Source organism: Pseudonaja textilis, chromosome 11, assembly GCF_049901715.1.
Source record: "Pseudonaja textilis isolate UNSWEBS1 chromosome 11, rPseTex1.2, whole genome shotgun sequence".
Taxonomy (NCBI): Eukaryota; Metazoa; Chordata; class Lepidosauria; order Squamata; family Elapidae; genus Pseudonaja; species Pseudonaja textilis.
Window position 1 is genome coordinate 8762717 of NC_142000.1, and position 15073 is coordinate 8777789.

At 38.7% G+C, this 15073-nt stretch overlaps 1 protein-coding gene across 5 annotated transcripts in view; it reads right to left on the reverse strand.

Annotated features, from left to right (window-relative positions):
- The window catches only part of WWOX (WW domain containing oxidoreductase), a 546547-nt gene that overhangs the window by 525620 nt on the left and 5854 nt on the right, over positions 1–15073 (reverse strand). For all 5 annotated transcript variants that reach the window (XM_087940561.1, XM_026714128.2, XM_087940563.1 and 2 more), the window contains exon 4: positions 9921–10099. In XM_087940561.1, coding sequence (XP_087796687.1) covers positions 9921–10099 — 179 coding nt within the window. The remainder of the gene's footprint in view (positions 1–9920; positions 10100–15073) is intronic.

Consider the following 15073-nt stretch of genomic DNA (forward strand, 5'->3'; position numbering starts at 1 on the left):
TATCTATTAAAATGTGGAAATAAAAAATACTTTAACAAGGTACATGCCAACTTTATGTATACTTATAAATATATACATGCACATAGCTTTTAGACCACATAGAGTTCCATTTAAACATTTAAATCTCCTACTTCTCTTTAGAAATTGCAAAAACGCATTTCACATAGAATTAGGCACAAAATGTGTAATTTAATAGGTATTTTCAGAGAATTACTGCGATATCTAGGTGGATCGCTGGGCAGAGGGGGATAAAAGGTGGGATATTTTGATATAGTAAGATTATCTATATGAGACTGCCTTTGAGAAGTGCTCAGAAAGGTCAATGATTCCAAAATGTAATAGCCAGAATATTGCCTGGAGCTAGTTATGGCAAGATGCAATTTCGTCATTACAACAGTTTCATTGGCTTATGAACTGTTGCCAGACAAAATAGAAAGCTGTCTATAAATGTTGAAGCCTCAAAAGGCTTAGGAGATAAAGTATCTAAAGGATCAGTGAGAATTTGGCCATTTACTCTTCATTATTTGATAAGAATCTCCCTAGTTATTAAGACCTTGTGTAGAAGCTATCATTCTGGTCCCATTAATGCTTGACTTACATTATCTCATATTCAAGAACGTACCTTCACAGCGGTGGTAACTGTTCTCACACCAGCTATTTTCTTGCAGCATTGAAGCCTTCTCTTCCAGTAAACATTTGACTAAATCATGAGTTTTAAACTCATGATGTAGTTTTAAAATAGTTTGCTACCAGAAATTTTTTTTTTTTTTTTGTAGTGCAGAAAGTCACCTTGGTAAATGAATGCAGGAACTGAATATATTTCACAGCCTATGTACTGACCTGGGATAGCAACTTTTCATTCTAAACCTATTCTAAAAAGCACTGAGCTTAGAAGAGTGGAATTGGGTGAAATATGGATTATAGGAAAAAGAAAAACAGATGAGTAAACATTTCTGATGAATATATTCTAATAGATACTATAATGCAGTGACCTTTTCATTGACGCGTGCCAAAAGTGTGCATGCACACATGCCTGCACCCATAATGCAATGCGCATGTGATTCCCCCTGCCTCCTGCGCATATGTGCCCGCCCCCCTGCATACTGCATGCCTATGCGCATGTCACCCCATGTGCCGTGTGCCTTTGCGCATGCACGTGTGACGCCCCTACACCCCACACCTCTGCGCATGTGCATGCATCTCCCATGCATGCCCTGCCCTCCGTGCATGCATGGCAGATACCCAACAATCAGCTGACTAGTGGGAGGTACACACACATGTGCAGTGGACCTGATCCGAGGCAACAGCTCGCAGGTCTTGGTGTGTTCGGGTCTTTTCCCGTATAAGATTGAGAGTATCTTGGCGACGTTTCGACGAGGTCCCACTCGCCTGCTTCAGGCTGGTGCTTCAGGCTGGTGTTATAACACAGCCAACGATCCAGGAGATTACAGCACAAGACCCAGGATGTCATAACAATAGAACTCAGAAGGTCATCACGCAGCCCATTACCCAGGTCGTTACAACACAGGAAGCTGATAGACACACAGCCAATACCACCTCAGCCACACGTTCTTACGAAAAAGCCAAACAATCTGCAAACATCAACTCCATCAAGAAATGACAACACAGCCAACCAGACCACTTACAACAGAGCCAGTGCACCACACCTCTCCACCAGTATTTATAGAGAGACAGCAGCTCCGATCATGCTTTGCTCACACAAGCATGAAGCCAAAAGCACCAGCCTGAAGATGGTGAGTGGGACCTCGTCGAAACGTCACCAAGATATTCTCAATCTTACATGGGGAAAGATCTGAACACACCAAGACCCGCATACCTGTACCCATAAAAATCTACGAATGTATGTATGTATCTATGTATGTATGTATGTTATTTAGTTTTTTTCGGGTATTTTCCCATGTCTTAATATTTGTGCTTTTAAGATGTGGGAAAATACCTGAAGAAACCTAAATACCACACATATAAATACCCACGAAAGCATAAGAAAACACACACACACACACACACACACATATACAGTATATATGATCATAATGACGATGATGATGTTTGTATATTTGTATGTTAATACCTTGGACACCTAGAGAGCACATTGCTCAACATAAAAAGGAAACATATGATATTATATATATATATATATATATATATATATATATATATATATATATATATATATATATATATATATATATATATCTTTGGTTGTTCGGTTTTCTCCGCGTAAAATTCAAGTATCTAGGCAACGTTTCGATGAAGTCTCATTCATCATCTTCAGGCTTCTGTCTCCGGCTCTGTGCTTCTCAGAGTAATGTGAGATTGCAGCTGCTTCCTCCTTTTAACTGCCAGTGGGGTGGGACTTGATTGGGTGGGGGTGTGTTCTCATTGCCTAGATACTACGTTGCCTAGATACTTCAAATTTTATGCGGGAGAAAACCCGAACAACCAAAGATCCACACATAAATACCCGCGAGAACCTCAGAAAACATATATATATATATATAATGATAAAATAAACCTATTCTAAAAAGTGTCCTTTGTCCTGGCTCCTGTCTTCTTGTATCTGACACATAATACTAAACCATGAGGAATGGACTCAAGCATCATGCTAAGCTTAAAAACAAACCACCTTATTATGGCTTAGCACTACACATAAACTATCGTTCTAGAGAAACGCTTTAGAAACATTAAAAAAAATATTATTTTAATGAGTATCACAGCATACATCAGAATACAATTGTCACTACACCAAAAATAAAGTTCGATGACATGTTATGGAACTGGTACACCAGTTGGAGGTCAGTAGGATCCATACAACAGTAGAAGCTGGATTACAAGGGGTCCCAATGAGTCAGCCAAATATTTGACCTATCATTTTCCCTAGGTTGAAAAAAGACTTTGGGGGACATGGCACAACACTCTGCTATCCATTTTCTTGCTGAGTGGATACTAAAATAACCCAAACCCTTGTTTGAACTGATTTTTCCATGCGGTTCAGGAGAAATTGAAACTGTCATTCTTCTACTGCCTTATTGCAATTTTCAAAGGGATCCAAGGAACTCCTTTATTCTATCCATTTTGCAACAAAATCCTAGACAGGATTTCTACTTTCTAGTTCTACACTATGGTAATATTGTCCCCAAATTTTCCATGACAGCAGTCAAGATACATCAAAAATCTCACATGATCAAATGTTTGTTCTTATATTCCTTTGCCTGTTTAATGTGCACGGATCATTGACCGTGATCAAGAATTCATGTATGTATATGTAATACTCTGCTCTGTTTTCTTCCCCAAATTATAAGATTTCAACTGCTGGAACTCTGACTTGAACACGACCAACAGCATCCCAGAGTTTTAATTTTAGAACCAGAAGTTCTTAAATATCTTATGCATGCTCCCTTACAGACCTCTTAGGAATGGGGTGAGGTCAACGATAGGCAGTTTGTCTCTAAGTTCTCAAGTTTGTCAAAGCAAATTTTTTCAGGAACAGTTCAAAATAACTCAGCGACCTTCCACTCAGGAGCTCAATATAAAGATTATATTCATCACATTTAGGTCTTTAAGTACCTCTATTATCTCAGCCCTCCCAAAAATAACAGAATAGAATAACCGAATTTGAAGGTCTCCAACCCCCATCTCATTCAGGAGATCCTATACCATTTCAAATGGATGTCCAGTCTCTTCTTTAAAAACCCCAGCAATGAAGCACCCACAACCCCTGAGAGCAAGCCATTCCATTGTCAGGAAATTCTTCCTTAGTTCTAGGTTAGTTCCTCCTTGATGACTTTCCACCCGTTGCTTCTTGTCCTGCCTTCAATGCTTTGGAGAATAGCTTGACCCCTTTTTCTTCCTCAAATATTGGCAGACTGCTATCATGTTATCCCAGGCCTTCTTTTCATTAAACTAGACATACCCAATTCCTGCAACCAAATACAAAATACAAAGTGGAGCTTTACACAAGGCTAATCAGCCATTTTTCCCAGCTGCCATTAGTTTAGGACAACTTTAAAAGTGCCAGAAATGTCATTTTCCTCGCCTAAAGTATTATGTTTTGCTCTTTTTACAGCCCCCCGCTTAGAATTTTTTTTTTTACTCTGCACAACCTACAACCAGCAATTTGTATTTAACAACTGAGAAGTAAAAGGAACATTTAGAGCAAAGAAAAAATTGTCACCTACTTTTGCACTTAAAACAAAAAGCAGAAGTTGCCTTCTGGGATAATGCTGGGGACAATGACACCTATGAGTATGAAAATATGTTTTTGAAGCAGGACCCAATCTCCTAATAGCATCGTCTTTCAGATGTAGCAATTCCTCTGCAGCTCCTATGAACAGGCCAACTGCAGAAGAGAGTACTAATTAAGCATTAAGGAAAAACAAAATTAGTTGCGTGTTTTAAATCTCCTTTTGGCAAGTACAATAGTGTAATATTAATACAAGCAGTTTCAGAAAATTAAAAAGGCATATTTCAATTCCGATGAAATTAGAAGACTGTTTTGTCAGCTAAACGATGCTGGATCCTTCAAGCATTAAGCCAACACATTTTCTCAGAGTTGAGGAAGCAAGTGCAACTTCAAGGGAAAAAAAATGCGCGCTTCCTTACACAATGTACCATTTGCTCTTTTCTTTACACATTTACAATGATGGGACAAACTTCATGTCAGCTTTGGAAGCCATATTGAGATTTGATGCTCCCACGCTACCACGATTGAGCCTGAGAAAGTGGGAGGGAGGAATTCATTTGAGTATATCTAGTTAGACAAAATAAAATTCTTTTGCTGGTTCAAGGTCATGGAGTGTGGCGCATAATGAAATGGGAATCTTCCTTAGGATGGATGGTGACTGGACCATGTGATTGGATGATGGCTGGGCGGGGGGATGGATCTGTAGTTTTGACTTTTGCAAGGAAGCCCGAAACTTTCAGATTCGGGATTCCACAGATGTGCCAGTTACTATCCAAATAAAGGAACCTTTGAGAGGTGTCTGTCTCGGAGTTATTGGATGGTATGGAGGGTTGCTGGAATGCTGACATCTCATTCACAAAAGTTAGCATTCTACCTAATAGGAGTTTAAAGTTACTAAAATACAGGAACCTCAACCACAACTGAGCCCAAAATTTATGTTGCTGAGCAAGACAGTTATTAAGTGAACTTTGCTCCTTTCTTTATAATCTTTCTTACCACCATTGTTAACAATTTGGTTGTTAAGCAAATCTGGCTTCCCCATCGATTGCTTGTCAGAAGGCCGCAAAAGGTGATTCCATGGCCCAAGGAACATTGCAACCGTCATAAATTCAAGTCAGTTGTCAGGCATCTGAATTTTGATCACATGCCCATGGGGATGCGGCAAACAGTCGTAAGTGTGAAAAACTCTCACTTTTTTCAGTACTGTTATAACTTTGAAAGGGCACTAAATAACTGCTGTAACTCGAGGACTGCTTATAATTTTAAAAATGTTGCTTCAGGAGCCAAATGCCACCAATGTTAAAGGCAAGAGAATATTTCTTAAAATATTTTACCCTGAACGGCATGGTTTTGCCAAACTTGGTCCTTTCGAAACTCCTTTCTCATATAAAGAACAAACGCTGCCTAGCATTTGTTCTGGAGAAACTTTCAAGGTACGGAAATAATTCAGGGCTATTTGCCTAAGCACCATCCCAGTTCTTGATGAAAATCTCCCCTTTCAGAGAAGTGTATCACACGTGCAGCGTCTAGGTAGCAAGATAATCGCCTTACGATGCTCAGGAAGACATTCCCTACAATGTGATCCAGCCAGAAGCTACGACATTTCATAGGTTTTTTTCATCAATCTCTGGAAGGACCCGGGAAACTCAAGAAACCAACTTAGCATAAACTTTACTCAGTTTTAGATTTTTGTTTCTGTCATAATCAAATTTATTATTCCTAAAGTTCTTGTTTTATATTACCTGCGCCCTACTTTTAATGATCTGCCAACCACAACTGGGGAAGAACAATGTGGAAAGGAAACGAGACTTCTAATTCAGCTTCACTTCCAGTTTTAATAATCTCACCTCCAATACCAATTTACACAGATCCCCTTTAATCCAAAAAACGTGATCACATCTGCCACTTTGGTTCCAATGACTGCATCCCGATTCATTTTTCTCTTTGCAGCATGTGTCTGGCTTCTGACAAGCCTAAAGTAGAATTTAACGCAAATGCTGCATACCGCCTAGTTTTGCACTTCATGTACCATCACTGATTGTTTCCATTTCAGGAATCAACTCAACAACAAACAACAACAGCAAAATCTTTCCCCTAACCATGAGGCACCACAGAAAGGGTTGAGAGAGGAAATTGAATCTAAAAAATCACTTCTGAATGGCCTACTTTCTCTTCCTGATTTCTTCAAAAGCAGATACAACCATACAATGGCACCACTGTATTTGCGCAGCTGCTCACAATAGCAGCTGCACAATTCATACAACTTCAAAACAAAGCAAAATCAAACTACATGCAGTTCAAACCCCCTGCAAAAGAAACTTCCAACTAGTTACAGATTTGAGCAACTATTCAAGAGGGCAAAGGCAGAAACATTGTGTGATGGACTACATGAAGCGACAATTTCTCAGGAAATAAGGAGCACAGTCCAGAAAGGGAGTATGAGACATTAGGCAACACAACCTAAAACTGGATAGGAGGCAGAGGAAGAGAGTTAGGACAGCCAGTTTGTAGAATCTCCTCAGGATGTATCCGTTAGGGGGAGAGCAGTAAACGTTTAGTATGGCAAGATTCTGTCTATTGGATGTAAGCAAATAAAAGACTGAACTTCAGCTGAATTTTCTTTGTCTTTCTTGGGCTAAGCTTGACACATTGTGCTTCTTTTTTATTTTTCTGATTTTTCTTTTCCTTCTGTCCAACTCTGAAAAATATTGGGAAGAAATTGTGTTAAGGGTCTCAGGGTTTCATTTATTTATTCAAAAGCACAATTATTTTCTGAAAACTGAACCGAATTTAGTATGGAGGAAAATAACAGCCAAAGAAATTCTGAGTTTCAAAATGGGCTGGATCGAAGCAGGGCTGAAGATTTCTATTATAGGGACACTGGACAGTAGCTCAAATTTTTATCTCTCCATTCTAAGTTCTGCCTTCATTTTTTTTTCCTAGCCATGTAACTTTTAATCAGATTTAAAGATGGGAAACTCAGAAGCTGAGTTGGATAAATCTTTTTACCCATTCCACCCCAACCTCAAATTTTTCCTTGATTTTTAAATATTTTCTGTCAAACTTACTCAGGAATAAGAAGAATTAAATTTAAAAAACTGAAAACAAAATGTTGTTTAACTGGACAGTTAAGTTTCCATTTTTGACTTTAGTCCACACTTTTTTTTTACACAAAAATGAATTCATGCAAAAATGGAAGGTCAAACATTAATACAGTTGCACGCAGGTTTTCAATTATGCTATATCTCAGAGGCAAAAAAAGGCTTAGTGAAGAAGTAGACATATAGTGCAAGAAGTCTATTTATTTTTCTTTCCAGCCTTTCAAAATGTGAGTCTACAGGTAATCCTTGTTTGGTGACAATTAGGACCAGCAAAATGGTCACTAAGAGAAATCATAACTGTTACTTCAGTTTTCCTTTACTTTACAAGCCTACCATGGTCATAAATGAGATAACTGGTCGTAAAGTTATTTTTACATCGCCATTGTAATTGGGATTGCTAAATGAGGCAGGCAATAAAATGAGGAATCCCTGAATTTGGAAAACCTTTTTAGTCTAGTGATGACATGATAGCAGTGTTCCAATATTTGAAGGGGCTTCTACATGGAGGAGGGGGTCAACCTAAAGGCAGAACAAGAAGCAATGTATAGAGACTAATCAAGGAGAAAACCAACTAAGAACTGTGAAGAAATTTCTTGGTAGTTACAACAATTAATCAATGGAGCAGCTTGCCTCCAGAAATTGTGGCTGCTTCATCATTAGAAGCTTTTAAGAAGAGAATGGACAACCATTTGACTGAAATGGTATAGGGCCTCGTGCTTGAGCAGTGGGTTGGACTAGATGATCTCCAAGGTCCCTTCCAAACTCTGTTATTCTGTTTCGGAAAGCAACAAAGAATTCTAGAAGTACCACACAGTTAGACTGCAGCATACATACAGAACTCCCTACATGAGATTTCAAGGACGTACAAGAAAGTTTTAGATACAAAGGTTTGTGCTTTGATAACTACATCCATCTTAGCCTTCAGTTAAAAATACGGGGCTGCTATTAACTCACACTGTGTTTCATCCTGCCAGGCATGTTTGCCAATAAAGTTGAATTCAATTATTAGTGGAGATTAGTTCCTATACCTTTCCACTTCTGAACTTTAGCACCAGCAATTAAAATATAAAATAGCCCAGTCAAAACTAATCTTTGTTTTGGTCAAACTTTGAAAGAGTTTTGCTATCCTCCACTATCCTTCTAAAGAGCAACATCGCCCTCAAGTGAGGACAAGAAAAAAGTCTACAAGAATGGTCAAGGCCCACCAAATATACATTAATAGAGGTTTTTATCCTGATTTTTCTAAGCGACAGAGCCCACAAAAAGAAATAACAATATAAGTTTATTTACCGAGAGGATCAACATTTTAAAAACGTATTTATAATAAGAAATTGAGATTGATCGTGTCATCTTTTTTTTACTGAAATTTTAAAAAAAGTTTTTTCTTAACCTAGATGCAGAAATACAAAAAGGAAAGTGAAGTTTAGAAAATTAAGCGTTAACTTTATTACATGGATCAGGGGTGTTTTACACCCCTGATGGTTTTTAATTGCTGGATGGAAGGCACGAGGGTGAAGGATTCCAGTTAATGAAGGAGACTAGATTGTTCACTGATACATGATTCTAAAACATCCATGTTGATGCTCGGTCATCCAGGTCATTCAGTTCAAAAAGCGACTGAAGACGTTTCGCTTTTCATCCAAGAATCTTCTTCAGTTCTCAGTTCTCTCTTGAATTGAAGAAGCTTCTTGGATGAGAAACAAAACTACTTCAAAACAAAACAAAAAAACAAAGAAATGCTCCTGAAGCCTTTCGACATTCACACAACCATTTTTCTTTAATCACACTATGAGTAATTGGTAATTATGGGAGATTAAGTACTAAGGAAGGGATATCCAGAAAGCAAAAGCTTTCTTGAACTCCAAACCAAACTTTACTACATCTGGAAAGCATGCTAAGAACCATAATACCTCCCGTGGGGTGGAAACACTGAGGGCTGACATATTGAAATGGCACTAGGTTAGAGAGTTTAAATAATCTACAATGTTCCTTATTTAAACACCAAGCAAGAACAAGATTCCCTCATTTCTTCTTTTAGTAGACAACTTTACTGAGGGTGGAGGTTTGTTCTCCATGTTTGCTCAGAGGACAAACTTGCCACCTTCATCCTACATCCAAGATATACATATTTGCCACTATCACAAGACAACCTTACTTCTGCACTTCTTTCCCCAATAAAATAAAAAAAAACATTCCAGTGGTTTTAAAAGCTAGTAATTAAGAAAGGAAGTTCCCATGCAGATAAGTTATCCTGGCATCTAAAGTTGAAACTAATGAGATTATTTTATTGAATAAAGTTTAGATTATCAGCCGGAAGAGGGCAGTATCCAGATGGCTATGAAATGTGGCTTAAATGCAATTATGGCTACATTTACAGTAGCTATCAACGGCTCCTGAAATAAACCTTAGCCTCACAAGTGGATGTGTAACCAAGGCAAGAACTTTTAACATGCTATAGACAGATACAGCAAGCACACCTACACTTCAACTGAAAAAATGTTCAGATTTGGATCCAACATGCATACACTGAATAAGGGAAGGAGGGAGGGAAGAAAGAAGGAAGGTTCCATACTCAATGCTGGTTGAATGAAGGGTTAGCTGCAGCAGTGACCTACCTATTCCTGCATTTGCTCCTGTGATTATGATCACCTTGCCACTCAGATCTCGGCCTTCTAATACTTCCATTGCTGTGGTGTTGCCATCATATTTCTGCTTCATGTTGGTTTTCATGGGATTATCTTCCACGGTGAATGCCATTCTGGGATCAAGGTATGTGGTCCTCTTGTTTATATGGCTTTGAAGGAAAACAAGAAGCATTTTTCCATGTCAATACCTCATTTTATTACCACGCACAAAAGCTCCATGGCCATACATCAACACGTAAACTCAACCTTGAAGCAATCAAGAAAGCCATTTCTATCATATTGAAGATACCAGCTCAATCAGGTTTTTTAAAGTTTCATACCATTCTATACCCTACAATGGACATCTCTGCATTTGTGGAGGGGCAGAGGTAGAAGACCTGGCTCACATCCTATTTGACTGTTGCCTGTATAAGAGGGTGAAAGACAGGTGCCTCAATCTATACACCAAATAAATGACCCATTGGGATCCCCTTTATCAAAACAACTTACCTTATGTGCGGTCAGAATCTGAAAATAACAGGACAGGACAGTACTTATGCAAAATGGTTCAGTTGAGATCGACATATGTGGCACTGATTGAGATAGATTGTAGGAGTGATATTGAAATATAATTTTATCATATTTTATTTATCTATCTATTAAGTTACTGTATTTTATTCCAATTTCATTTTAAACTGTATTTTATCCAATTCCACTTTAAATTGGTTTTACCAGATTTTAGTAATTATTTGTGTCTGGAACTCTGCACTGATATGGCCCAAGGGCTAATCAATAAAGTAAAGTGAAGTTTCATAGTTCTGAAAAGTAATGCAAAATTAAATGGTGAGAGTCTTTGATTCTTACTGACTCTGCTTCATAAAGATAGAATAACAGAATTGGAAGGAACATCAGAGATCTTCTAGTTCAAACACCTGCTCTATCAGAAAACCTTATACCATTTCAGACAAATGGCTCTTCAATCTCTTCTTTAAAAGTGTTACAGCACCCATAACTTCTAGAGGCAAGCCATCCCACTGATTAATTGTTCTAACTGTCAGAAAAAGATCAGCTACCTACAGTATAAGAATTATGTCAAGAACAGCCATCTTGCAATTTTTCAGAAGAGGTCTTGGTATAAATACAGTATGAGTAAACAAAAATGATTAAAAATACGATTAGTTCCTGAAAGGCGAAACTAAAAAAGAAACTTCATAAGAAAGCTCTAACCACACATCTCTTTGCATGATCTAAAAATCCAGTTGTCACTTTAGGATATCCATCCTTAGTTAAATCAAAGCAACAGAGTAACTACTTACATGAACACAAGTCTTCCTTATGCTACACAGCTCCTATGTGGAGACACCTTTCAGAGTGTGTGAAAATGTTTCTAAATTTCCAACAGGACTGCCTTATTTCTTAAAGCTGTTTAACAAGTCAGCTTTCACATTGCAACACAAACGATTCTCATTTGGATAAAACTCAGGTGTGGCTTTCTCAGTGTGTAGAGTTAGATCATATAGCAATAGCACTTTAGATTCAGGTACCGCTTCACAGTGCTTTACAGCCCTCTCTAAGTGGTTTACACCATTTTGCCCCGAACAATTTGGGTCCTCATTTTACCAACCTCGGAAGGATGGAAGGCTGAGTCAACCTTGAGTCCCATCAGGATCGAACTCTTGGCAGTGGGTATAGTTAGCCTGCATTCCAAATACTATGCCACTATTTATAGAGTATATGAGTAAATTCCTTTTAAAAATATGTGAAAAGAATAGTCTAAATGAATAAAGGAGAATGTTTGATGCTCAGGGTTGAAATGAGGGTCTTTGGTGCTCTCTGAGTTTGGCAGCCTCAGGGAGCCTAAAACATAAAATATATTGTGGGGTCCTTGATGCTCTCTGAGCCTGGATGTTTTCTCACAGACATTTCATTACCCAAGTAGGTAATATCATCAGGGCACCGATGTTACCTAATTGGGTAATGAAACATTTGCAAGAAAAAAGCCAAGTTCAGAGTGCCAAGAACCCCCACAATTCAATCCCGAGCTACAAATATTCTCTTCTATTAGTATAATATACGGTAGATTATTTAAGTTTTTGGCCTGGTTACGTCCAATAGGAAAATGGGAAAATCTGGCTGTCCGTTTCAGAATCTCTCTACTTTCAAAGGCCCATTCTCATAAACCTAAGGAAAAAAGAACTTTTTTTGTGACACTTCTAAGCTGTAGGATGACCTCCTTTAAAAGAATGCTTCACAGTCACCCTTCCAGATTCTTTTTCTAAAAAAAGCACCAGGACACATTTATTTTTTGCTTAGTCTTTGAAATCAGCACTTCATCACTTTTAATATTTTTAAAGACTTGTCCTGGATTTCATGAATGTATTGTTTTGCCTTGGAATGCAACTTCTTAATCCTTCTTCACAGCAAGGCAGAAGAAAGCAATTAATAATTTCAGCATACACCGGCAAACCCAATGTCTGTTATGAAGGCACACAGAAATATGCAAAAAAGGAAAAGGAAAAAAAAAGGACTGCACTTAACAGAATGCATCAGCACCGGATTTAATCAACAACAGACACTGCCAAACAGTGTTACATATCTTTTCTTTGTCGTTACTTTTAATAGAAAGTAAACGCAAATACTTTTAAGAGGATTTGTTTCTTGTCGTTCTGTTACAGTTCAAAAAGATCACAGTTAACATTTCTTTGGGGGGAAAAGTAGTTGACATTCTTATGTTGCCATTTAAATTATAATATTTACACTGTTAGTATTATATGGGTTTTTTTTTAATAATAAACACAACCTGTTGTATGGTGAGTGGAATGTCTTCCTAATATTTAACACCTACTATTGTTACTTATACTTCCCTCTCTGCTGACTTATTTTCATTCTAAATTGACCATATGGGCCTTAAGTCTTATTCCAACAAGCTGTTTTTAGCTTCCCTTCTCTCCCTCTTTGCTATGAAATCAGAGCAAACCTAGTCAAAGCAATAAAGTTTGTTTAAAAAGCACTGGGTGACTTCTGTGACAGACTTAGATCTAAATCCCCATTCACTTCTGAAGCTTGTTTTGGTCAATTGTGGGTCATCTCATGATTACACTAATCCCGTGATGGGATGCATGCCGGAAGTGGCACGCAGAGAGGGGTGGGATTCAAATTGTTTAACAACCGGTTCTGTGGGCATGGCTTGGTGGTCATGTGACTGGCTGGGTGTGGCCAACTCAATATCACTCACATCGAGGCACGCATCTCCTCTCCTAGCCGCTCATGACTGTGGGGATGTTGCAACAGTTGTAAGTGTGAAAAATGGTCATAAGTCATTTTTTTCAGTGCCATTGTAACTTTGAATAGTCACTCCACACAAGTAAAGTACCAGCAAAAGAAGGGAAAAAAACTCCAGAGGTGTTCCTGAGACAGGAAGTCTAGTCCTGCCAAGAATGTAATAAGGGTTAACGGAGAGGCAGTTTCTGTAAGCAACACCAGAATGTTTCCTTCCTGCCTTCCTTACAGGAGTAGGCCAGCAATTTCTTCTAACAACCGGTTCTCCAACTGCTTAGAATGTTAACGACCGGTTCTAATGAATAGGTATGAATGGGTAGAATCTCACCCCTGCACGCAGAGCCATTACTGCTGGCATGTGAGCCCTCACCTAGAGCAGCTGATTGTCGGGTATCTGGTGTGCATGCACGGGGGGGTGCAGGGGTGATGCGCACACATGCACAGAGATGCGCGGCACATACAGGGGGATTGCTCACACATGCACAGAGGTATGCGGTGCACAGGGGTTGTGCATGCATGCACAGACACACAGTGCATGCAGGGAGGTAACACATGCCCGTGCAGGGGGCATGGAGGGGACTCGAGCGCATTGCCTTCTGGGTGCTGGCATGCAAGCACGCACACAATTATCGGCACAGGAGCCCCAAAAGGTTAGCCACCACTGCACTAAACCACAGCATAATTTTGGTTTAGTATAATGTGTTAGCTCAGTTTTCCATAATTGAAGGCTTAGTGTGTGAATACAAGTAGTCTTCAGCTTACACCATTCGTGTAGTGATGTTCAAAATTACAACGGCACTGGAAAAAGTGACTTATGAATGTTTTTCACACTTATAACCATGGCAGCATCCCCTATGATTTACATTCAGATGCTGGACAACTGACTCACATTTATGATGGTGTCTCGGGGTCACATCAATGGGGAATAACAAAGGTGGCGAGAAAAGTTGTAAAATGGGGCAAAGCTCACTTTTACCAATTTCTCACTTAGCAACATAAATTTGGGGCTCAACTGTGTTCGTAAGTTGAGGACTACCTGTACACCCAATCATGCCCAAAGCCTGTCAGGTCAGTCATGCAAGCCAAGGTTAAAACAGACCATGCGGCAATGTGCAATGTAGAAACCAAGCCACCGTTAGCCATCCTCAAAGAATGGTGCAAGGAGAAAAGGAAAAAATCCGCAAGAACTGGGTCTGTGGAGATTCTGTCATCCAGGTTATGATTATCCCAAAGGTGCTTTTTTTTTTTTTTTTTCAAGAGGCAACTGGACTTCCTGGTTTTTCTTTGAAGACATTTCGCTTGTCATTCATGAAGCTTCTCCAGCTCTCAGAACTGAAGAAGCTTCTTGGATGAGAAGCAAAACGTCTTCAAAGGAAAAAAAAAACAGAAAGTCCAGTTGCCTCTTGAAAAAGCACCTTTAGGACGGCAAGAACAATGCTGAGCTCCTGAAGAAACCCTAATAAATGAAAGCAGCTTGTTAAAGCTTAGGCAATCCTACATTTACATTTAAAATGTTACTCTAATCTTAGAGATTGTTGTGCTGTCAGTTTTCAAGGTAGGCCCAGTCATGAAACTGGTAACACAATAATTATAGGAATGCTATTTGATTGTTGTAGGGTAGAGTAACATAACCTGTTAACGCTTGCTAATTTTTCTTTATTCTTTCTTATGTCAAAGAGAGAATCAATGCAATATTTTGAGGGTTTTTTTCTTCAAACTTTCTCTTTCTCATGATAAATTATTTCTCCTCCATTAACAGCCACTATGTTCCTTCCTTATGGTTATCTCATTCTCTGCACTATCACAATACAAAATTATTTGGAAGGGTTTTTTTTATTGGGGGAAAACAGTTATTTTCAGTAAAA